At 37.2% G+C, this 26,084-nt stretch overlaps 2 protein-coding genes across 2 annotated transcripts in view; both read left to right on the top strand.

Moving 5' to 3' along the window:
* The window catches only part of LOC128030124 (uncharacterized), a 411,878-nt gene that overhangs the window by 341,659 nt on the left and 44,135 nt on the right, over positions 1-26,084 (top strand). The window lies entirely within an intron of this gene.
* On the top strand, positions 15,608-17,305 carry LOC128030122 (zinc finger BED domain-containing protein 5-like). Its single transcript, XM_052617622.1, has 2 exons — positions 15,608-16,853; positions 17,083-17,305. Exon 1 carries the CDS (start codon positions 15,810-15,812, stop codon positions 16,851-16,853), a length of 1,044 nt encoding a protein of 347 aa, XP_052473582.1. The 5' UTR covers positions 15,608-15,809; the 3' UTR covers positions 17,083-17,305.

Below are 26,084 nucleotides of genomic sequence, written 5' to 3'. Positions count from 1 at the left end.
CATCGCAAAGGCTTTTAGATAGCACTGACCGAGTTTGGTGTTGATCTGAATAAATCTTTATTAGGAGTTTGTTAAAGTACAACCCCTGAAAATGGCAAAAACAAAAAAAAATTGCAGAGAAAATGTAAAATAACTGACTTCCTGTTGGGATTCAGATTTCGTACCAAGAGACTTTTTTGTAGGTATTGGTGTGTTACATGTGTGTACCGATTTCCATTTCAACGAAGTGCGCCTCGAGCTACTTTTCACGTACATGTACGTACGTGAAAAGTAGCTCGAGGCGCACTTCGTTGAAATTTTAAAGGTGGCGCTGTTGAGCCATTTTGCCACACCCACTTTTGAAAACCACATATACCTAATGTTTCACCAGTTCTGATGTGTGTGGAAAGTTCCATGGCTTTTCCAGAAAGTAATAATAATAATAATAATAAATGGAGCAGATACAACAGGGTCCTCACACCATCGTTGCTTGGGCCCTATTAAACAGAGCAATTGCAATAGCGTCCTCGCATTGCAGTGCTCGGGCCCTAATAAACACAGCAATTCCAATAGGGTCCTCGCACTGCAGTGCTTGCGTCCTAATAATAATAATAATAATAATAAACAGAGCAATTCCAAGAGGGTCCTCGCACCATCGGTGTTCGGGCACTAATAAACAGAGCAGATACAAGAGGATCCTCACACCATCAGTGCTCGGGCCCTAATAATAATAATAATAATAATAATAATAATAATAAACAATACAAGGAATAATTCACAAGGGAATTTTATTCCATAATATACATGAAGAAAAAACATGGCAAAAGTTCTAATAAAAAAAAAAATAAAAATAAAAAGTTCACAACTTTTCACTTGACGTGAAATTGAAATGCATGTGAAGAAAACCGCGTCACTCTATTATTTTACACAGTGGCAGTTTTACGTCCACGTTCATTCATAAATTGACCATAGAAAGAGAGAGAGAGAGCGTTTAGAGCGTTCTTTGTCTCTGAATGCTACCTCTGACCTTATTCTTGAGCGAGATTTGCACATGAAAGACACTTCATTCATTACTTAAGAACAAATCTGACTTTTTCATACATAGGACTAGGCAACTTCATTACTTGTACAGTGCTCAACCAAGTCATCTACTGGCTTTGAAACTTAAAACCAATGAACAATAGGCCAACATAACGTCTGTTAAATCTTCCACAGGTAAACTGTGTTCTGATCCAAATGAGGTTAATGATGCCTTCTGCTCATTTTATTCTAATTTATACTCCTCAGAGTTTATTTATAATGAGCAGGCATGCAAAAGCTTCCTGAACCCTCTTCAACTTCCAAAGCTTTCTTATGTTTCTGCTCTTGAACTTGATGCTCCAATAACACAGAGTGCGTTGTACAAAGCCTTATTGAGCATGAATAAGAATAAATCTCCAGGGCTTGATGGTATACCCCGAGTTTTATCTGGCCTTTTGGCCCCAAATAGGTCCTCTTTTACTGGGAATGATTCATTCTACAATTATTAAGGGTTCTTTTTTAACAATTCAAATATTGCTATTATTTCTTTACTTTTAAAAAAGGGCAAGGAACCTTCTGAGTGTTCGAGTTATCGTCCTATTTCTATTCTAAATGCTGATGTTAAGTTGTTCGCCAAAGTCTTAGCTTCCCGATTGGAACCACATTTGTCAACTCTAATCCACGTGGATCAGACTGGTTTCATCAAGAATCGCCTTGCCTCCGATGATGTCCATCGCCTTCTTCACATAATAGAAGCTTCCAATACCGCAGATTTTTCAAATGGTATTTTGTCTCTTGATGCAGAGAAGGCGTTTGATCGTCTTGAGTGGCATTTTCTGTGGCAGGTTTTGTATCATATGGGCTTTGGACATAATTTTTTATCTATGATTCAAACTTTATATAATGATCCTACTGCAACGGTTTTGACAGGGATCACCTGCTCAAAGCAATTTCCCATATCTAGAGGATCTCGACAGGGTTGTCCTCTCTCACCTTTGTTGTTTGTCTTATCTCTTGAGCCTCTTGCTCAGGCAGTTCGGCAGTCAGTTAGTCACAACCCTATTGTTATACATAATACCATACATTTTATATCTTTGTATGCAGAGGATATCCTTCTTTTCCTTCATAATGTTTCTCATAGTCTTCCTCACATTCTTATTATTTTTAAGGACTTTGGTCAGATTTCAGGATATAAAATCAATTGGGGAAAATTGGTATTACTGCCTCTGAATTCTTCTACCGGACAGGCCCCTACCACCGTGGCCACAATGAACATATCAGTTGTTCAGACGTTTAAATATCTAGGAATCTCTATTTTCCCTACAGTATCAGCCATAGTGACTAATAATTACAATAAAGTACTTGCCGAGGTGCAAAATAGTCTTCAAAAGTGGAGTTCTCCAGCCTTGTCTTTTCATTCCCGTACTTCAGTGATTAAAATGAATATTCTCCCCCGAATAAATTTTATTGGCTCTATGCTTCCATTGGCACCTCCCAAAGGTTATTGGAAAAAAAATAATTTACTACTTTCTAAATTTATTTGGGCGGGTAAAAGACCCAGAATTAAAATGACTGTCCTTCAAAGGCCAAAAAATCTGGGGGTTTAGGACTCCCAAACTTCCATCTATACCATTTGGCCTTTGTGTTGCGCCCTCTTTCCACCTGGTTTGACACGACATCTTGTGTATCTTGGCGTTCTATTGAGGAAAAAATTGTAAAGCCCCACCGATTACAAGATCTTATTTATTCTAATATTTCTATTAAACAATCTAAGGTTAAAATTGGGTCTATCATCACTGAGCTAATTTCCACTTGGAATGCTGCCGAAAAATATTGTAGAATATCTCCAAATTGGTATCTTCAGTAACCTATTTTCTTTAACTCTTGTTTACAGCTGGGAGGACACCCTATATACTTTTCTAGTTGGGCAAATAATGGTGTATTTACACTATCTGACATTTTTGGGGCTGAAGGTCTCCACTCATTCTTAGATGTTCAGAAAATCTTTAATTTACCCGGTTCCTCCTTTTTCTCTTATCTTCAGTTACGTACAGCAATGCGCACTTATGGGGTTCCTTGGAATGGCACGCTAGGATTACATCCTTTTCATAAGGTTTTGACCGGGGGTAAGGGGTTGGTCTCTAATATTTATGCTGTCTTGTTGCAGGCATCAGACAAACCACTCTCTGGATAGAGTTTGGAAGCAGGATTTGCCATCTGATAATAATAATCTGGACTGGCACTTGATCTGGCAAAATTTGTCTCTCTCTTCCAGAAACCCAAACCACCGAATGATTCATTACAACTTTATATACAGGTCATATTACACTCCCCGTAGTTTGTTCAGATTTAAAGCTTTGCCCTCTCCTAATTGTACTCTGTGCTTGCAAAAGAGTTTGGGCACTTTTTTTCATATGGTGTGGGAGTGCCCAGGTGTTGTGGCTTTCTGGAAAAATGTTTGTAGTGTATTGTCCACATTATTGTCTCAGGAGATTCCTTACTCTCCTACTCTCTTATTATTGAATGACTCTTCGGGTTTGAACCTACCTGCTAAATCCAAACGCCTTTTTTTGGCTGGTCTTACTGCGCCTAAAAGGCTGATAGCAGGTAGATGGAAACCCCCTCATTTATTATCCTTAAACAAATGGCTGCTAGATTACATGGATATCGCCATTATGGAACGTTGGGCAGCAAACTTGCACTTAGCCAAACCGGAAAACATCTCATGTTGGGATGATACCATCTCTACGCTAAAATCTTTATTGTCGTCATAATATATATATTTCGTTTGTTTTGATTTTTTTAACTTTTTTTTTTTTTTTTTCTTGGGGTCCTGTTGGGTGGGGGCTTGGGGGATGGGTGGATATGTGGTATTTCCTGCATGTACTTTGTCTATTTGATTCCATATGCTTGGTAGTTTTGCTTTTGTTACGTATTTATTATTTATCTGTTATGCTACACTACCATGTTAATTTCTCTGTTATTTTTGCTATTGCTGTTAAATTGATGCTAGCTACATCTGTTTGTTTAGTTGCTTTGTTGTTGTTTGTTTTGTTTTTGTTTTCCTAAATAGAAAAACCAATAAAAAATTTATCACAAAAAAAAGAAAGAGAGAGAGAAAGGTATTGGTGTGTTACATGTGTGTAAGGATTTCCGTACATGTACGTGAAAAGTAGCTCGAGGCGCAATTAGTTCAAAAATTATAGGTGGCGCTGTTGAGCCATTTTACCACACCCACTTTTGAAAACCATATCATACCTAAAGTTTCACCCGTTTTGCTGTGTGTGCAAAGTTTCGTGACTTTTCCAGAAAGTAAGTAAAAAAAATTCTAAAATAAAATAAAATAACTAGATAGTAAAGTTTGTTTTCAAACTTTAAGTTGGCTTGAAAAAGCCTGGCCAGAAAGTTAGAAAAATGTAGAAAGTTTGAAAAGCTTAAAAAGTTTTAAAAATGTAAAAGTTTGAAAAGTTAAGAAGTTTAAAAAAGAAAGTGATTAACATATTACTAACATTATAAGCAAGTGACTACCATGTCGTTAGCATGATTAGCAAAGTTGTTAACATGTTTCTAGCATGTTGAGAGCATGATTTTAGCATGATTAGCATTTTGCTAGCATGTTTCTAGCATGTGACTAGCATGTTTCTAGCATGATTAGCATGTTGCTAGCATGTCGCTAACATTTTGCTAGCATGATTAGCATGTTGCTAGCATGTTTGTAGCATGATTAGCATGTTGCTAACATGTTTCTAGCATGATTAGCATGTTGCTAGCATGTTGTTAGCATGTTTCGAGCATGATTAGCATGTTGCTAGTATGTCGCTAACATTTTGCTAGCATGATTAGTATGTTGCTAGCATGTTTGTAGCATGATTAGCATGTTGTTAACATTTTAGTAGCATGATTAGCATGTGGCTAACATGTTTCTAGCATGATTTTCATGTTGCTAGCATTTTATTAACATGATTAGCAAGTGACTACCATGTCGTTAGCATGTTTGTAGCATGATTAGCATTTTGCTAGCATGATTAGCATGTTGCTAGCATTCCACTAGCATGTTTGTAGCATGATTAGCATTTTGCTAGCATTTTGTTAGCATGATTAGCATGTTGCTAATATGTTTGTAGCATGATTAGCATGTTGCTAGCATGTCGCTAGCATGTTTGTAGCATTATTATCAGCATGATTAGCATGTTGCTAATATGTTTGTAGCATGATTAGCATGTTGCTAGCATGTCGCTAGCATGTTTGTAGCATTATTATCATTTTGCTAACATGTTTCTAGTATGATTAGCATGTTGCTAGCATGTTGCTAGCATTTTTGTAGCATGATTAGCATGTTGTTAGCATGTAACTAACATTTTGCTAGCATGATTAGCATGTTGCTAGCATGTTTCTAGCATGATTAGCATGTTGCTAGCATGTTGTTAGCATGTTTCTAGCATGATTAGCATGTTGCTAGCATGTCGCTAACATTTTGCTAGCATGATTAGCATGTTGCTAGCATGTTTGTAGCATGATTAACATGTTGCTAACATGTTTCTAGCATGATTAGCATGTGGCTAGCATGTCTCTAGCATGTTTTTAGCATGTTTCTAGCATGATTAGCATGTTGCTAGCATGTCGCTAACATTTTGCTAGCATGATTAACATGTTGCTAGCATGTTTGTAACATGATTAGCATGTTGTTAACATTTTAGTAGCATGATTAGCATGTGGCTAGCATGTCTCTAGCATGTTGTTAGCATGTTTCTAGCATGATTAGCATGTTGCTAGCATGTCGCTAACATTTTGCTAGCATGATTAGCATGTTGCTAGCATGTTTGTAGCATGATTAGCATGTTGGTAACATGTTTCTAGCATGATTAGCATGTGGCTAGCATGTCTCTAGCATGTTGTTAGCATGTTTCTAGCATGATTAGCATGTTGCTAGCATGTCGCTAACATTTTGCTAGCATGATTAGCATGTTGCTATCATGTTTGTAGCATGATTAGCATGTTGTTAACATTTTAGTAGCATGATAAGCATGTGGCTAGCATGTCTCTAGCATGATTTTCATGTTGCTAGCATTTTATTAACATGATTAGCAAGTGACTAGCATGTCGTTAGCATGATTTTCATGTTGCTAGCATTTTATTAACATGATTAGCAAGTGACTAGCATGTCGTTAGCATGTTTGTAGCATGATTAGCATGTTGCTAGTATGTCTCTAGCATGTTTTTAGAATGATTAGTATACAACTAGCATGTTGCTAGCATGATTAAAATGTGACTAGCATGTGGCTAGCATGGCTAGCAAGTGACTAACATGTTTCTATGCTAATCCAGGTAAAACCAGTTGATTCAGTTAGAAACCAGCTAAGACCAGCGTGACAGTGGCCAAAACTACTTTAAAACCATGTTAAAAGCATGTTTTTGACATGATTATCAAGTTACTAACATGTTGTTAACATGTTTCTATGATAATCGAGCTAAAACCAGTTGATTCAGTTAGAAACCAGCTAAGACCAGCTTGACAGTGGCCAAAACCACTTTAAACCATGTTAGAAGTATGTTTCTAGTCTGATTAGCAAGTTACTAGCATGTTATTAACATGTTTCTATGATAATCTAGTTAAAACCAGTTGATTCAGTAAAGAAAACCACCTAAAACCAGCTAAGACCAGCTAAAGCCAGCTTGACAGTGGCCAAAACCACTTTAAACCATGTTAGAAGTATGTTTCTAGTCTGATTAGCAAGTTACTAACATGGTATTAACATGTTTCTATGATAATCTAGCTAAAACCAGTTGATTCAGTAAAGAAAACCACCTAAAACCAGCTAAGACCAGCTAAAGCCAGCTTGACAGTGGCCAAAACCACTTTAAACCATGTTAGAAGTATGTTTCTAGTCTGATTAGCAAGTTACTAACATGGTATTAACATGTTTCTATGATAATCTAGCTAAAACCAGTTGATTCAGTAAAGAAAACCACCTAAAACCAGCTAAGACCAGCTAAGGCCAGCGTGACAGTGGCCAAAACCACTTTAAAACTTGTTAGAAGTATGTTTCTAGTCTGATTAGTGAGTAACTAGCATGTTGTTAGCATGTTTCTATGCGAATCTGGCAAAAACCAGCTAAAAACAGTGGTTTCAGTAAAAACCAGCTAAAACCCAGCTAAGACCAGCGTGAGAGTGGTCAAAACCACTTAAAAACCAGTTTGGGAGACTAGCCAAAACAACTGATCAGCTTAGGCTGGTTTTAGCTGTATTCTCAGTAGAGAGTTTTTAAGGTTTGCCCTGGTAGTAGACAACTTAAATATATTATAAGCCTTATTTTTCAAAAGTTTGTACCCCCGCAATGAAAGTCTATGGGATTTAAGGTGGTTTTGGTAGTCTGGTTTACGAAATCCATAAGCAGAATCAGTTAGAAAAGATATAGCAACCCGAGTCAGACCAGTCTGAAGGTCTGACCCGAGTTTGGTGGTTCTAGCTTGAAAGCTCTAGGAGGAGATAGTGTTTAAAATTTGGCTCAGAAGAATAATAATAATAACTAGAATTAAAAGTTAGTGAACTAACTTTGATGTTGGCTTGGCCATCTTGGCCATGGGGCAAAAGAGCCACAGTACTTGTGTGCCCAACATTCTTGAGTTGCCCGGCTGCAAAAAAATAAAAATAATAATACCATAAAAAAATACACCTGCAACAGTCTTTTTCCATGGTCCCTTGCTGTTTTCTTTTTTTAATAAAAAGCCTAGGCTATGATAACAGCTACGACAGGGTTGTCTAGCAGAATGCGAAATAAGTCATGCAAAAACCATAATCTCCTAAATACCATTCAATGTAATCTTATTTTAATAGTACTGACAACATATTTTAAGTTATCACACATTACTGAAAAATTAAAGAAGGGACACTATATATAGAATACTTTGGCGAGTCAAGAGCTAAACAAAAAGTCCTGTTTCATTACAAAATACTGTAACTTTTATAAACTTTATACTATCACCACAAAATTTTAATTAATATTTATTATAAAATAAATATTTCATAAAACTGAAACTTAAATATATTATTTCTATAGGCTATACTAAACAGAAAAGAAAAAAGACTAAATAATAAGGCTGAATAAGCTGATCTATAGCATGTTAAATGGTGGTTGCCTGTCTATGAATGGTACACCCCTCTAAGCTCACAGAAGTGGTTTGACCCAAGTCCTCAGCAGCCAATGACATTGACCTCTTCAAACTGATTTTTAACGTGTACTTCAAGTGTATTTCACGTGTATTTCAACGTGAAATACACGTTAAATACCCGCTGATTTTTCACGTGTAAACAACACGTATTTAACCGTTAAACAATATTGGATATAATATCGGAGTAATATAGTATTTTAAGAAGCTATTTAAAAAATATATAAATGACTTTACCATGTTGAGCAGCGCCGATAAATAAATAATATTAAATACGTGTTGTCTACGCATGAAATACACGTATTTAACGTGTTGTTGACGCGTTAAAATTCACGTGTATTTGACCCTCTTGGCCTTCCATACACATTAGACGTGAAAAAAGGACATCGCGTTGTTTTGATATGGATTACTTTATCACAGAATATTTGTTCGGCAGCACTTGTTTGGTTTAAAAGTAGACATGTCAAGCTTTCTATAGATATATCTCTCATGTCTCTTCGTTGAGTATTCATGGAGTTACAGTTCATTTTAATGACGTGTTTGTAAATGAAGATCAGCGCAGACCAAGGCTGCACTTTGTTTGTTATCTTTATTTTATAAGTGCACAAAGTTTTGTTTTTATTATGTTTGTATCCAAAAAAAAGTAGACCCTTTACAGATTCGATTGATGTATTGCTCTTATCTGTATGATTAAAACTGAAAGTGTAATTTAAGTAAATTTCGGGGTTATCAGGAGAAAATGACTCAAAACGTGTTAATTGACTCCAGAGTTAAAAGGCTGTCGTGACTTTTTTTCCTTCCAGTATTCATAAGCTGTATCACCCTTTAAATTACATTTCATTTTGCACACATAAACAGTTCAAAAACACCTGAATTCTGCTCTTGTTGTGTTCTAATGGGTGGATTAGTGAAATTCGCTGTGATATTATTTTTGGAAGCGCTCATTTCTCTCTTGTCTTTCTCTCTGTTCTTTGGCCAGAGACATAATTTATAAATGAGATCTGACCCGGTAATAATAACATATGTTGGTTTAGCTTGTCAGTGTGAATGAAATGTGTAGCCTATTTATTTGTCCGATCTCGCCCCGAAACGCGGCTGTCATGTGGACTTCAAGTGTTCAGAGAAATCGCGAGCTCGCGGACATTTGGCTGCCGCGAATATATCATGTTATTACTTTAAACAGTTCAGAAACATCTGAATTTAGCTCTTGGTGTGCTCTAACGTGTGGATTGCGTGCAATCGCCGTTTTAAAAGGTCTTAAATAAGAATAAATTCGCTCGTTGTGAGCTCTCTTACGGAGCTCACAACGAGCGAATTTATTCTTATTTAAGAAAAATCGCGCCCCTACTGGTTGCAATACCCGGAGTTTTGTTTACTTTCACTTTTACATTGGTTAAAAATACAAGTAAATAATACAATTTCCCTCAAACTGACAAGCTAAACCAACATATCTGATTATTACAGGGGTCAGGGCTCATTAATAATTTATTTCTGGGCAGAGACCAGTCAGACGAGAGCAGAATCACGGCTGGTCAGCTGCTGGAGGCATTAATGTATTATTAATTAATACATTAATGACATGGCTCAGACATATACCTACTTACTGTGCAGTATGTCCAGCACTTACTAGGCTTACAGTAAAACGTACTCAGCAAAGGACCTGATTCAATGCAATTGTAGCACAAATACAAAAAGAATACTTATTTACAGAACAGTGCCCCTGTTAATAACTGGTTTGTAAGAGATGTTACAGTTACACAAATAAATATTTCTGAATCAGTGAGGTGGTCTTATGTTTGATTTTTCTCTGTTTAATCAAATCAGACCAGCAGACATGCCCCCTCTTAGGACTGCCAGCGGCAGCAAGAAGAATAGCTTTCCTCAAGCAGTGCTAGCAGCGGACTTTAAGACTTTCAGCTCTCTTAATGTCGCAATGAATGTTAAAACCAAACACATGTGGATTGTATTCTTTTTTTATTGTAGTGTGAATACAATCTTAAAACATCGGGGGGGTTGGAACAACCAAAAAAAATACAATATCTTTCTCTTTTTTTTACTATGGGGACCTGGTTTTCTCTTTCTTAACCAACTTGTGCAGCTCTGTGAGTGCATCTAAAATGCCTTTTGGGATGAGAACCTGGTTAGAGGCAGCACTAAATAGAACAGCCTCCTGAAAACACACAGATTCAAGGTAATCCAGGTCAAGGGGTTGCTGACAGACAATATCCTGGAGCCGTGTGCGGATTCTCTCTAACATTGTTTGTGCAAGCAGTTCCTAGAGAGGGGAAAAGAGGAAAAATGTATGAGGTCAAAAATACTGGTGTAACTGAACATGACCAGTAAAATGACCAAAAACTACACTTTGCTTTATTCTTAATATCTTCATGACCATTAGTGATAGAGACCTCAAATATTGACACACGATTAATACAAGATTGCACTTAAAGAAAACGTAATGATTGATATCATACGGATGCAGAAAACGAGTTTATAATACCCTCAGTATCAGGGGATTAGCCATTTAACCAAATCTAGGCCCTTGTAGAATCTCAATAGGCATGCAGTACAAACTTTGGTTCAGTTATACGAAGAACATGCTTGTCTTCCATCCTGGAAAGTTTGGTGAGGCTATGAATGACACTTTAAGATATTAATGCCCAAACATGGTTCTCTGATAGTTTTTTTTTTTTTTTATGCTATAAGAATGACAATCTCAAGGACTGACAAAAATATGAATATTTTTATCGGCCTTAGTTTTGGGTCCCAAACATAACATAGAAAAACTCTTAATCTGAGATGTTGCTGCAAATACTTTCTTGGATTCTGACTGATTTGACATGGAATGAAGCCTCTATATTCTATTATTAGACACTAGCAGGAGAAGACCAGGGTTGATTTGGAGGTCCAAACACACCCTTGCCATGAAAAACAGACCGTTGATATGGCTAGTTTCTTTAGCGGAAGCAATACAATCGTTTTTAAAATCAATAAACTCATTTTTAAATCAATATTTTGTGTCAAATGTTTTATTTATTTTGTAGATAGCAATGTAATAAGTGGGATCATGTATAGCGAGGCGGTTGTTATAGCGAATAAGGTAGGGCTGTGCAAAAAATCTCATCAGTAAAGACGCTCCTGTAATTAGAAGTATATGTCCCAGCACGTGCGTTCAGATCATGGTTGCCAGGTTTTCACAACAAATCCTGCTCAGTTGCTTCTCAAAACTAGTCCAAAACTATCCCAATTGCGTTTCCAGGAGGATCCCCGATAAAAAAAAAAATTGCTTTCCGGGGTTAAAATGTAAGTTTTATGGCATGGTTGCCTCGGTAAAGTTCGCATTTTAGGGGCTAAATATCACGTTATTTCTATTGGGGTCACTTCCACCCCGACATGAAAAACAACCACAGACTTGGCAACATTGGTTGGCATTTACTACACCGAGCCGTAATTCACTGACAATCTACACAAAATTGATTTTAAAATCGGTGGCGATTCTTTGTCGATTTTGAAAGCGATTTTGTGTTAGTTGTCGGTAGACTACGGCTCTGTGTAGTAACTGCCGCTCCACCTGAACCAGTGTTGCCAAGTCTGCGTTTGTTTTTCATGTCCGCGGTTTGAAGCAACCCCAATACTAATAACGTTATATTTAGCCCCTAAAATGCGAATTTTACAAAGACACAAGACAACCATGCCAAAAAACAAAACGTATATTTTAACCCCGGGAAGCATTTTTTTAAAATCTGGGAACCTCCTGGAATCGCGATTAGTTTTGGACTAGTTTTGAGAAGAAACTGGGCAGGAATTGTTGTGAAAACCTGCCAACCCTGATCTGAACATACTTCCAATTAAAGGAGCGTTTTTACTTATGAGATGTGCATGAAAATCGCATTCGATTTTTTTCACAGCCCTACCTTCAGGCTGATTTTTCACCAGCAATGACTGGAAACTCACCTGTTGGCCGCTCATCGTGTTCAAAACGTCCCTCACGCTAGCGTTTCTTCTTCTCTTCTGTTTCCATGTCGGTGGCGGCACCAGGCAAGTCACTAACAGTGCCACCTGCTGTTGTGGAGTGTGAATTACATGACAGTTTACTAGCATGTGTGTGGATCTGAAGTGGATCTACTTGTAGAATTTTGTAGATTTTTTTTATTTTTAATTGAAGGATTTTTTTTTTTGTACTTGAAAGATTTAAGTTTGAACTTGGAGGATATTTTTGTCATTGAAGAAATACATTTCTTTGTATATGTATGTAAAACATACTGTATTTGTTTGATAGCTACGTTTTGTATTTGCAAACCACACTGAGTTTGTTTGTGAATCGTTGGGTGTGAGTAAAACACATTTTGTGTGTGTGTGAGGTTTTGGCATGATTCTCACTCGATAGAGGGTCCTCACACCATCGGTGCTCGGGCCCTAATAATAATAATAATAATAAACAGTCCAAGGAGCAATTCACAAGGGAAATTATTCCACAATATACATGAGAAAAAAAAAAAACATGGCAAAAGGTCTCATAAAAAAAACAAGTTCACAACTTTTTACTTGACGCGTGAAATTGAGATGCCAGAGGTCTATCCACGTGATCTTTCTCTCCACAGCTTGTTCCTAGGCATCTAGTCCAGGCACCCTGACATACCATTCCCACTGCTTTGCTGGACCTCTCCTCATACACCGCTGCCCTCACCTCGTTTTGAACCAGCTGTCTCCTCTCCTTTCCCCGAGCCTTGTCAAATCTTGGCCCTTGAAAGATTCCTAGCCCAGCCCTTCCTCTGGCCACTGCTCCCACTAGAACACCATGGCGAAGCTGTGACTCTGCCTGGTCCACTGCCACCTCCCCCCTCCATTTTCTACCAGTCTTGACCTCTACCTCTGCCCCGGAGACTGTGTGGTCCCTAGATTCACGGAGCTGCAGCAACTCTCTTACGCGCAAGACCTTGAACTCCTCTTCGATGGATTTTAGTAGTAGCTGTGGCTTGTAGGTGTCTCCATACAGGGCAATGCTGCTTAAACTCCTCAGGAATCCCAGCCATCTCCTTAAAGGCCATGTTGCAAGGTTAATTTTTTAACGAATATGTGCAATTTGCTTGTTGGTAATAAACATTTAAAATGGTATCCATTGTATTTTATGTTGTTGGGTATCACAAAACGGAATATAATACGAAAAAATAGGTACTATCTAGGTACTATCCCCCACAATGCATTGCATCACGTCACGTTGGGGAGAGAATTTACCAAAGCCACCTTGAGAGCATTGAGAGTGACTAGAGAGACGAGAGTATTCAGATAGCGCAGAACGCAGATTATAGATAAATAGATAAATACATATATATAGATAGATAGATAGACTAGATACAGTATATAGATAGATAGACAGACAGATAGATAGAGAGATAGCGACCAACAGCGACCCAAACGCACTCACTTCCCTAAGGCACAAGCTTTCTAACGCAGTTTACATGGGATGGCACCCACACAAGCTCCTGTCAAACACAGCGACAGACACACGGCTACGTTTGCAACAACATTTTCACCAGAGGATGAGATAAACGCTTAGAAACGTCCATATAGCTAGCATGATGCCTTTTATTTCTAGATGACAATGACAAAATTTACCAGTTCTACGACACTATGACAAAGGTTACCGGTACTTCTCTGAACTAACGTCATGATCACTGCCACTAGATATAAAGAAAACATAGATTTTTCACTCAGTGCTATAAAATGACAGTAATAAATAAATAAAATTATATATATATATATATATATATATATATATATATATATATATATATATATATATATATGCGCGTCGGTGTGTGTGTGTGTGACACTTCACCAACTCTCCACTCATTCTCCTCGGACCATCCATAGGCTTTGACGGACATCAGTTCTTGGCAATTCCTCATTTGCCCTCTCACGGCTGGCTCGAACAAAATTACACAGCTGCGGGCCATCATACATGTTTGCTCTCGCCACCTCTTCCTCATCCCAGTCATTCGCTATAGTTCTGATGCTGCGTTCCAGGCAGGTTTTTGAGCTCGTAATCACTATTTCATACCACTACTAACGACTTTGTACCGTTCCAGGCAAGTTACGCCAAACTTTCTGACCGCAAGGAATTGTAACTAGATTATTTATTTTATTGCAACGTTGGATTGACCTAAAATCATTTTTTCAACGTGTACTACTTGCATAAACACTGCATCCGCAGGCAGTATTATTCGTATGGGCTGTCATCGTTGTTTCTAACTTTCCTCGACTTCTCCCCAACATGACGTCATCACCGAGTTGCATAAAAAAAAACGTTAATACCAAAAACTTTAAGACCATTTTTGAGACATTTTAAAAATGATATACATATCTTGAGTGATTTATGTACCCATTATTTGAAAGTGGTGTTTAACCTGCAACATGGCCTTTAAGTACCAGCTGACTGTCCTTTTTATTTCTGAGATGGTGGAAACCGGAAACTCGTACAGCAGCAGAGACCACAGTATCCTTGGCAGAATCCCATGTTGGTACACCCATGCCTTAGATCAGTGGTTTTCAACCTGTGGGCCGCGGCCCACACGGTATTGCAGGGGGGCCGCCAATTATTATTAATAGAAATTGTAATATTGTTCATATAATAAAAAATGTCTAGTCAAAATCAAATAAATCATAATTTGATATATAATTAAATAATGAGAAATTAAATAATAAACTGTTACTATGCGTTCACTATTCGAGCTCGCTGATTGGTTTAATAACAACCCGCCAACTTAGACTATCTAAAATAGTTTTGATTCATACGTGCTGAAGCAGATTTAAAAATGGATAAATGGTTGACAACAGGATCGCTGAAAAGGAAAAATACAGACGTTTCTTCAGCAACAAGTAAGCATGACACTGAAAAGCCTCAAAATAAACCTAAACGAAGAAAATATAGTAGCGACTACCTAGCGCTGGGTTTTACATATGTTGGAGCAGAGAACGAGCAGCTACCGCTCTGTGTTGTGTGCTCAGAAATACTGTCAAATGAAGCTTTAAAACCAATCAAACTACGAAGGCACTTGGAAACAAAGCATAGTGAATATGCATCCAAGCCTATAGAATTTTTTGAGAACAAACTTAAAGAGTACCAAAGCAGGAAAAAAACTCTTGAAACAGCGTTCTCTGGCAACGACAACAGTAAAGCAGTGGAGGCATCTTATCGTGTTGCAAATCTCATTGCAAAGGCTGGAAAACCGCACACAATTGGTGAAACTTTGATTTTACCTGCTGCGAAAGAAATGGTTGGCGTGATGTGTGGAGAAAAGGCCCGCAAGCAGTTAAATCTGATTTCACTTTCAGATAATACAGTCGAGAGAAGAATCAATGAAATGGCAGATGATATAACTCAGAAGTTGGTCAAAAACATTCGAGAGAGTCCCTTTTATGCCCTACAGTTGGATGAATCGACCGATATAGCAAACCTTTCCAACCTCCTTGCCTTTGTACGTTATGTACATAATGGAGAATTACAAGAAGATTTCCTTTTCTGTAAGCCGCTGCCGGCGCAATCAACTGCCCAAGCCATATTTGATATTTTGAATGCGTTCATTGTTTCAAATGGAATAGACTGGTCTAAATGCGTGGGTCTGAGCACAGATGGAGCAAGAGCCATGGTGGGACATCGCAACGGAGTCGTTGCGCGCGTAAAAACAGCTGCGCCGCTCATGAGCTCTGTCCACTGCAGTTTACATCGGGAGGCGCTAGCTACCAAAAAGATGCCCACAGATCTCAGATGCGTCTTGGATGAGGCTGTTAAAATCGTCAATTTCATAAAGACTAGGCCCCTTCAGTCACGTCTGTTTCGACTACTCTGTGAAGAAATGGGAAGTGACCATGTTCAGCTTCTGTTACACACTGAGGTACGATGGCTTTCACGAGGCAGGGTGCTTACTCGTCTATTTGAATTACGCAACGAAGCACGGATTTTTTTATCTGACTCAAATTTTCCCCTTTCAGACCGCCTCAGTGATTTCGAGTGGCTTGCAAAATTGTCCTACCTTTCTGATATTTTCAATCACCTAAATGGTGTGAACTTGAGTCTTCAGGGCAAATCAGTGACAGCGTTTCAAGTCCAAAATAAAATCGAAGCCACAATAAAGAAACTGGACATTTGGGCCGGACGAATTCGCAAATCAAACTCTGAATCGTTTGAAAATTTGTCACATCTTTTGACAGAAGAAGCCATGAGCCTACCCACCTTGGTTAAAAAGCTGATTGAGGAGCATCTCCAAGGACTGAAGAGCCAGTTGCGTGACTACTTTCCATCTCCAGATGCTCAGGTTGCCTGGATGGAAAATCCATTTGCAAACTTGTGTGAGGGAGCCGTCACAAGTTTAAGTGCAAAAGAGCACGACAGCCTCATTGACATGTCTTGTGACAGTGCTTTAAAATTGACGTTTTCTCAAAAAACATTGACGGATTTCTGGATTCATACATTCTCCGAGTATCCTGATCTTTCTGACAAAGCTCTTAAATTTTTGATGCCATTTCCGACAACATACTTATGTGAAGCAGGATTTTCTGCATTGGTGGCACTCAAGACAAAATACCGGAATAAGCTTAACATCGAGCCTGATCTCCGCTTGCAACTTTCTTCCCTTCAGCCCGACATACAGCGCTTAGTAAATGCTAAACAACACCAACCTTCGCATTAGGTGAGTGACAAAGATTGTTGTTTATAGTTTCATGTCTAATTGTCTTGTAAACAAGTTGAGATTTTTTTTTGTGCATGTTATCCATTTAGCTAAATTTATTTCATGGCTGTTGGTTTAAATTTATTTACATATTGCACTTCCGTTTCCCTTTAATGTGTCTTTTTTTTTTGTTGCCTGCTCTCGATTTGCGCTTGTCACTCGAGTCTGACTCTAGTCTTGCTTTGTCCAGTGCTCCATTTCTCTGCCGGTTTTGACTGCTCGTTTCAACCCAGCTCTGCCTGTTCCCTCTGACGGCTCTTCGGCTCGCTGACGTTCTACCCGCTGCCGACCTCTGCCTGGATTTGGTTTTCCCGTTTTCGAAATGTCAACCCGAGCCTTTGGGGGCTTGCTGATCCGTTATGTATATTTTCTGTTTATTCAATACATTACCAGTTTATTCAATAAAGACAATTAACAGCCTTGCTTCCGAGTACTTAGTTAACCCGACACAAAAAGCGGGATCGTTTAAATTCATTTGCAGTGGGCCGCGGAAACAAATGTGTTTGGCTGTGTGGGCCATGAGTTAAAAAAGGTTGGGAACCACTGCCTTAGATTTTCCAGGGAGCCCAGTTTTGTCAACCTTCTTCAGCCACCCCTCCTGCTCCTCGCAGGTGTTTTTGATGGATGTTGTATCCTTGAGGCTGCTGTCGAAGATCTTTCCCAGGCTTTTTACTGGTTTTTCAGACAAGGTAGGGATTTGAGTTTCTGAGATGATAAAAAAATTCTCTAATTTCTAGCTTTTAATTGGCTTAGAAATCTATAACTGCTGGACAATAATAAATAATAATGATTTTTTTATAAACTACAAACATTTTTATCACATAATAAGGCAGAATAGAATAATAGCATTTGTTCATATACTTTATTTATCACCTGCTGAAGATGACTTGAAAAAGCATATATTTTGTCGCAATCGTATGTTTAATGTCTTTGTGTTTCCAAAAGTGTCTGTTTTTCTGTGAAGACAACTGTTTTTATACAGAGATAGCTGGACGCTGTTGCCCATATTAGGAGTTTCCCGTTATAACTTTCTGCATGAGAGCACCATCTGGCTTTGAGTATGAATGAAACACAATCTGCATGAGAGTGTTTAGTGCTCTGTGATGTTCATCTCTTCTTCTGGGTACGAATAAAATACCAGGTCATGTGCAGACTATTGTTTGTTGATCAGAAATAGCCTTAAACCTATACATTTATTATTATAATTATTTAGTAACTTTCAGGAAGGTGTATTCATTTTGTAACACAACATTTTAACACTTTGACAAGAAAGTCTTATTTTGATGAATAATTTGGCATTCTTCTTTGGTAACTGATCAAGCGGTCTTCTAAGAAGAGTGTAATTGCTGAAATTGGGGTGTTCTCTTTTATGCTGTGCACTGTATATACAACAGTTGCTGGCTGCGCTATGGTGGGTAAACACATCCAAAGACCATTGTTGACATTTTTTAATAAATGTAGTATATGCAACAAAATTAAGGAAGATTCCAGGATTTACCATGTTGTGTTTATATGTGAAAGAGACAGAGAGAAATGGAGAGATGAGGGCATTTGGCCTCTATTCTGTGACCATGTGATGATGTGTGTCACGACAGGAGACTGATAGATTATTTGGGGCAGTGTGGTGTAAAACACAACTGCTGGCACCCCTCCACTTCTCTGAGGAAGGACACAGATGTCAGAAATTAGTTGACGTGATGAAAGAGAGGAGCTCCATTCCAAAGTAAATCCCCATCCAAGAAAGACCTAACCGTGAACAAACCAAAAAAAAAAATATGTAGGAAAACAGATGAAATCCCTTTTGGAGAGAAGAGTGGTGAATAGGTGTTTCTTGAGATAATGTGTGAATGTTTTTTGAAGGCACTGCCTGCTGAGAAAGAAGATAAAGGATGTGCATTGATATTCATATTATTTCTAACAAAATCACAATTTTAAATAATAAGACATTAAACAGATCTTAGTATGAACTGGGTCAACCAGAACTTAGGTTACCTCTATTTTGAACCAATTCGAAACCCAGTCATCTTACTAACTGATGAACCAACTTAGTGCTACTTGTGTGTGCAACAAATAACTGAACAGCTAGATAATACATGTAATTCACTGTGAATGTTGTGCCAGATAAATCCTGGGTATTACCAAAAGATTGTGTCTATGGCTTTATCAACATACTATGTAACACATATTACATATTATTTCCATATTTTACTGTTCCTTTTGTCAGTAAGGGAAAATCAAATGGCATGCCTTTATTTGGCAACCCATTTCTATTTTTGAGAAGCTGAGAGAAAATCAAGATGGTATATTTGTTTGAAACTAAACTGTATTCATTATTCTTAAAATATATACATAACAATTTTGATGTGTCATGCATTTTTTGTACTTTGTTATGTAGACTATTTAGAATAAGGCTTGAGGCTCAAGAAATATTCAGGTGCCATTTTATTTTTCTGTTTAAGTATTAGACTTAATTATTTAATTGTGTGAAACTTGTGTAAATGTTTAATATTTAGAACAAAATGAATAATACATTTAAACTTGTAATGTTACAAAATAAAAGGAACGTGAAATTAAGATGCATAATCAAGAAGACATATGACAATGAAATGAATAAATAAATAAATAAAAATAAGGATGATGTTTGCAAAGTAACAAATCTTATTCTTAGCAATAAAATAATTTTAAAAACAATTTAATAATAATATTATAACAGATGTAAACACTTTTGAACATTGCATAAAATCAGTGTTTTAACAGGAGTAACATTGTAAAAAATATCTGCTTTTAGTGATAAAAGATTGTACAAAATCATATGTTACAAATGTGTTAAAATAGTATGCTTCCTTGCTATATATAGTGAATAACTCTAATAGATTTAGGAAGGTTTAATTAGTAAAGGGTTTTATAAAGGTATACATACGTCACCAATAACCTATTTACAAATCATTGCTAATAAGTTATAGATGCATGAGTAAAACTGTGATTTTAATTTAATAACTGCCAAATATTAAAAGGGTCATATAATGCTACATGCACTTTTAAAAGTTGTTTGAACTGAAATGTGTGTTGGCAATGTGTATAAACAACCACCCTATAATGATTAAAAAGCAGCACTTGAGCACAGACTAGACTTGTGTCTTACCTCAGACCCGCCCTGAGTGAGCTGTCATCGGTCCGCAAGTGGGTATAACTGCAGACCGGAGATCTCCAAAATGGGGCTTGAACTCCAAAATTGGGCAGAACCTCCAAAATATGGCGGGGTCTGCTTTCGCAAAGACTTTAAATATAGGCTGTGGCTTCAGCCAATGGTTACTGACTTACATTTCAAAATATAACTTTTTAAATTAAACATCTAAAATAAAATATGCTATATAAATGAATGTTCTCCATGAGAGCAGAGCCCAAATCTCGTGGTCAGTGGTGTTTGGACCCAAGTCCGAATCTCTTCATGATCTTTGATCCAATTTATGATGAAATAGGAATCACTCAGGAGCCGTCCCAGCGGACTCTATCGTTTTATTCCAAGCAATGGGGCTGTCCCCGGACACGAAATTTGCAGGCTAGGAGGGGGGTAGTGATGCTGAGTGTATCTAAAATGTGCCATTGTCCGGTGAGTCTCATAATGCATAATGCTACTAACTGTTTATTTCCTGAACTGCAACTTTCTTTACCATGCTATTCAGCACCAATCCCGCCATTCAATCAATTTCAATGGTTAAAGCTGCAGTAGGTAACTTTTGTAAAAATATATTTATTACATATTTGTTAAACCTGTCATTATGTCCTGACAGTAGAATATGAGACAGATAATCTGTGATAAAATCTAGCTCATCTGGCTCCTCCCAGTGGTCCTATTGCCATTTGCAGAAATACATCGCTCCCGTTAAGAAACAACCAATCAGAGCTGCGGTCCGTAACTTTGTTTGTGTTCAAAATGGAGAAAATGTATATAATAAGCGAGTACACCATGAATCCATTTTCCAAACCGTGTTTTTAGCTTGTCCTGAATCACTAGGGTGCACCTATAATAAGTGTTTATATTCTGACTATTTTAGATTGCTTCGGGGGTACCGCGGCGGAGTAACTCAGTACCTTTGTGATTCTTCATAGACATAAACAGAGAGAAGTAGTTCCGGCTACGATGTTCTTCCGCAAGACGCAAGCAGTTCTGTTTATTAACCGCTAGAGCGTCAAATGTTACCTACCGCAGCTTTAAGGTAAGGTGTGGGGTAGGTTTAGGGGTTAGCATTTTTTTTTTTGTACAGTTTTGGAAACACTTTGACTGACACAACCAATAAAAACTTCATAATCAGCTGCTGGGTGAAGTTTGCACTGAAGTGAATTGGGGGAAAAATAGTGCATGCGCCAGTCTCTCAATGGGAGGAAGCCACGCCCTATTTTGGAGTCCCACCCCGTTTTGGAGTTCCCGCCCCTATTTGGAGATCTCCAGGCTGCAGTTGTATCCTTCTCTCAGTCCGAGATGCAGAAAAGCATGACTCCTAAGTCACTGAGGTGTTTTGTTGTTGGATGTTATAATGAACATAGCAGTAGTCATTTACACCTGACATCTAAGGATTAACTTACGTTTGGATCTGAAGGAAATGCGCCCTTGATGTACAGTAAGAAGTCATTCAAAAGGCCCTTTTTACCGCCGCGGCGTGTATAAAGTGCATTTGCAGCTATTTAATATATTTAATATTCACAGATGAAAGTTTGATATTTATGAAGTCATGTGCATTTCTTAGAACAAATTCAGGCTGGATAAATGTCAAGCGTGTGCCTGAGTCTGTGCTTATATTTTCTAAGCTACATGGATTTAAACCATATTTTAGATTTGACACATTTAAGGTGTGCAGTATTATTTATATTATATTAATTATACATTATATTATTCAAAAGAACTTGTGGTTTACTTTGCATTGGAGCATTAAAGGTGGTAGCCTGTTTTAGGGGGCTAGGCTACATGGATTAATATGCAAAATGTAAATATTTTCATATATTATGCTTATATTTTAATTTATATTTTAAATATAAATATATTTTTTCCTTTAATAAAACAACATGCATTTTTGTTATTCATTACCTGTCCTTATTTTGACATAACTTATTGGGAAAAAGACATTTCTCTGTAAACTGATTAAGAAATTGTTGCATGTTTAACGTTTTATAGTGAAGCACTGTATAATTTTGTTCCCATTATTTAGGCCTAATTTGCCTAAAACAAGAAACGCCTAAAATTAAACCTGCACGATTAAATCTTTGAAACTCTAAAGAATGGATGGATTAATAAAACGTCCTCACGATTTAACTCAAGTTCTCTCATTATAATCAACAAAATTTACACAATGTAAAAAAAGATTTAGTAATTGACAACTTAAGTGATTTTAAAGGGAGCCTTCTTTACTTGCATTTAAAATAGGGCAATAGCATATGGCCCCAAAAAAAAAAACATCCCAGATTTTGTATTTTATTTTAGAAAAAAAAATCTGATATATGATTTAAACCGATTTTTAAATGAATATTCAAATGACAGAAATTTTACAAAACAAATTTTAATATAGTTCTTTGTCATTCATTTAGCAGTCAAATTTAGAACTGCAACAAGATGATTAAAAAAAACAGTAATGTTATTACCTTAATGCTGGAAAGACCTTTATTTTTATTTATTTATTTAATACTAGCCCATCGTGAATCTAACCATCCACTCAGCTTTAAGAGCTGTTAGGATTAAAATGGCAGCTCAGCAGTGAGTCAGTGTCATGGACAGAGGACCTGTTAATATATTTTCTAGTTTATATTCCCATCTCGTTATGCTGCTGGTTTAGTTTTTTTTTTTTTTTTTTTTTTTTATCTTATAGAGCTTATTTGTAAATAGAGCAGTCACTGTCTTTGTCTACACCGGACGCGAGAGTTGTCATCTGTACCCGACAGCGAAAAGTGTGTCTAAACTTGATGACATCACACTATAGTGTAAAATCATCTGAACGCAGTATCAGTACATTTCAACATAAATAGAACAAGCATCAGTTCACTGATGGGGATCGTGTCCAGTGTGTCCATCACTGTGTTCTGTTGTCTTTTGTTGGATCGCTCCACTTGTGTCCGATGTAGACCTGGCGTGAGTTTTTTATTGTTTTATTTTACAGCCCTGCTTGTTTTCCCGCGGTCGTCTTCATTTCGTCAGATGAAACTAGTGATGTGTCGTTCGTGAACGAATCGTTCATTTTGAACTAATCTTTTAGGTGAACGAATCATTCTCGTTCACGTAATCCACTGACTCATATTTCACGGTCAGTGTTCTCGTTCAAGTTCCTCCCTCCACAGCAGCGTGGCGCTATTAGTAGCGCATGCGCAGCTCGGTGAACCGGGTAACTGAACCATTTCATCCTGTCAAAGAATTACTCAACCTCGAACCAATAGCCTTTGAATATGAGATGTGACAGAGTATGTGATTTGTTCAATGTAGGGAACGAATACGCCCTTCAATGAATGAGTTTCATATGAGTCTGAACTAGATCTAGAGATCTTATCGTTCGTGAACGAAATGACTGAACTGATACCCATGTCGCTCTTGCACGAGTTGAATGATTTAGTACATCTCGTTAGTGAATGAAATGACTGAACTAAAACACATGTCATTCGTGAACGAGCTGAAAGAACGGATACATGTCGTTCGTGAATGAAATGAACTGTTACATAGCTTATCTCGTTCGTGAACGTAATGAATGAGAGTAAACCGGGTTAGTCTGCCATTTAGCATGTCAATCTCAGAAAATGCAAAGGTACAGAACTTTGCATATAGGCTTGTTTTGATATTTAGCAACTCCACGTTTAATCCCTGATTTATGAATGTGAATATATAATATACAAACTGTCTGACCAAGCAATTAAAATGCTAATTAAGCAAGATTATACATACATTTTAATAAATCCAGATCAGTTTTTGTAACAAGTGAATACGTTTGTTGACTAAAGATATAAGACATTCTTTTTTTGCCACCTGCTGGCATATTTTGTGTAATACGAAGAAATTATAACTGAACGAATCATTTTGGTGAACAAACTGAAAATGAACGAATCTCTAGAAAGAATCATAATTTCCACCACTAGGTGAAACATCTCTCACTCGCAGCAGAGTCTGTGAGCAGCAACAACTTCCCCTACGCACCCACTGATACCAGAAACATGCTCCGCCTTCACTCCGTGAATAAAGTATTTCAGTAGGCCTACAGTTGCAATCAAAATTATTCAACCCCCTTGACTTGCAAGACAATTTGCTGTGGAGAACAACATTTTATGAAATCAATTAAACAAAGGAATCAGTAAAGTTTTAGAGAAAGTTTGTTAATACACTTTTGAGTGATTACGAGACTGAACAGGTCACTCAAGTACATTCTATGACTGATCCCTGAACCAAGCAGAAGTAGATTTGGGTGTGTACTTTGGTATGACTGGCCTGCAGGAAAGTCCATTGATCATCAGCTTCAGTCTTTGCACCAAAGGCATCACAGTTCTTGTCAAAATGACCTGACACTTTAAAGAATCCATGATGTCCTTCATACAGTCATGATTTCCACTTCATTCTACAGTAAAGAAACCCCATAACAGGACTGATCCACCTCCAAGTTTGAGGATGGAGATGGTGTTCTTCTGCTTATGACCAATGTCATTTGTTCTTCTTGATCAAGAGTGGTATTCTACAAGATGTCTCAACATAAAGGCAATACTTGTCTAGTGATCTTCTTACACACTGCTTTGAAATGGTTTTCCTCCTTTCATCTGGTCATCTTGCAAGTCTTTGGCTTAACATTGCAGATTTTTCTCAGTTGCTCTGATTAAACATTTTATGATATTGTGCTTTTTCTTCCACAACCTCAAAGATTTTTCTGGTAAAACACACTTTAAGCTAAGGAATAAGGCTGAGAGCTGTGTCTCTAGGAACTTTCAATGTCTTGGAAATCTTCATATAGCCTTAGCCTTTCTAAAGTACTACGATATTTATTCTCTTTAGCTTTTGTGAAATCTCTGTTGACATTTTTGCTACTCAACTTCAAAACATGCATGGGCTAACTGTATGTGTAGCGGCTCAAGCTAATTCTGTTTTTAATTTAGTTTCTAAAAGCTTAATTGTGTTTTGAGACTGTTTTATTCCCCACCATGCAAATAAGTGATTTAAAAACAGCAATGTTGAATAGGGGTTGAATAATCATGACATAGCAGTATTATTAAAAAAATCTTATAACTCAAAAGTATTACATTATATATTGACAATATCACTTTTAATATGCCAGTGAACTGTTATAGATACAATTTTATTTTATCCTGGATCTTCAGAAAAGCTTGTATTTGTTAAGTACTGCAGTCTCTAGGGGGTTGAGTAATTTTGATTGCAACTGTAGATAAGTTGAAAGAAAGATATATTAGTTAGAAAGAATGACAGATATATTAGATCAAAAGAAAGAATGATAGATAGTTTGATAGATAAGTATGTTGCTAGCATGTCGCTAGTATGTTTCTAGCATAATAAGCATGTTGCTACCATGTTGCTAGCATTTTGATAACATGATTAGCATGTTGCTACCATCGTTAGCATGTTGTTAACATGTTCTAGCATGATTAGCCTGCGACTAGCATGTTGCTAGCATGATTAGAATGTAGCTAGTATGTTTCTTGCATGATTATCATGCTGCTAGCATGTTTCTAGCATGATAAACTTGTTGCTAGCATGTGGCTAGCACGTTTCTAGCATGATTAACATGTCGCTACCATGTTTCTAGCATGATTAGCATTTTTCTAGCATGATTAACATGTCATTAGCATGTTGCTAGCATGATTACCATGTTTAGCATAGTTTAGCATTAGCATAGATAGATAGATAGATAGATAGATAGAAACAGTCAGATAGATAAACCAATAGAAAGAAAGGAAGAAAGAAAGAAAGAAAGCAAGAAAATGTTTGAAGATAGATACATGGATACATAGATAGATAGATAGATAGATAGATAGATAGATAGATAGAAAGACAGACAAAGAATGGTAGTTTAATGGAGTCTACGGTTTCAGGGAGTTTAGATTTTAATTTTTGGCTTTTGCACTAATGGGTCACCGTAGTCTTTGCTCAATTGGAGCACTCTGCAATACAAGTCTATGTTTTTTTTTATTTTTTTTATGATTTTTAATATTATTTTTTAA

The sequence above is a fragment of the Carassius gibelio genome, chromosome A16, assembly GCF_023724105.1.
Source record: "Carassius gibelio isolate Cgi1373 ecotype wild population from Czech Republic chromosome A16, carGib1.2-hapl.c, whole genome shotgun sequence".
In the NCBI taxonomy this organism is placed as follows: domain Eukaryota; kingdom Metazoa; phylum Chordata; class Actinopteri; order Cypriniformes; family Cyprinidae; genus Carassius; species Carassius gibelio.
Note: the sequence above shows the minus strand (reverse complement) of the source record. Positions and strands in the feature narration are given on the sequence as shown.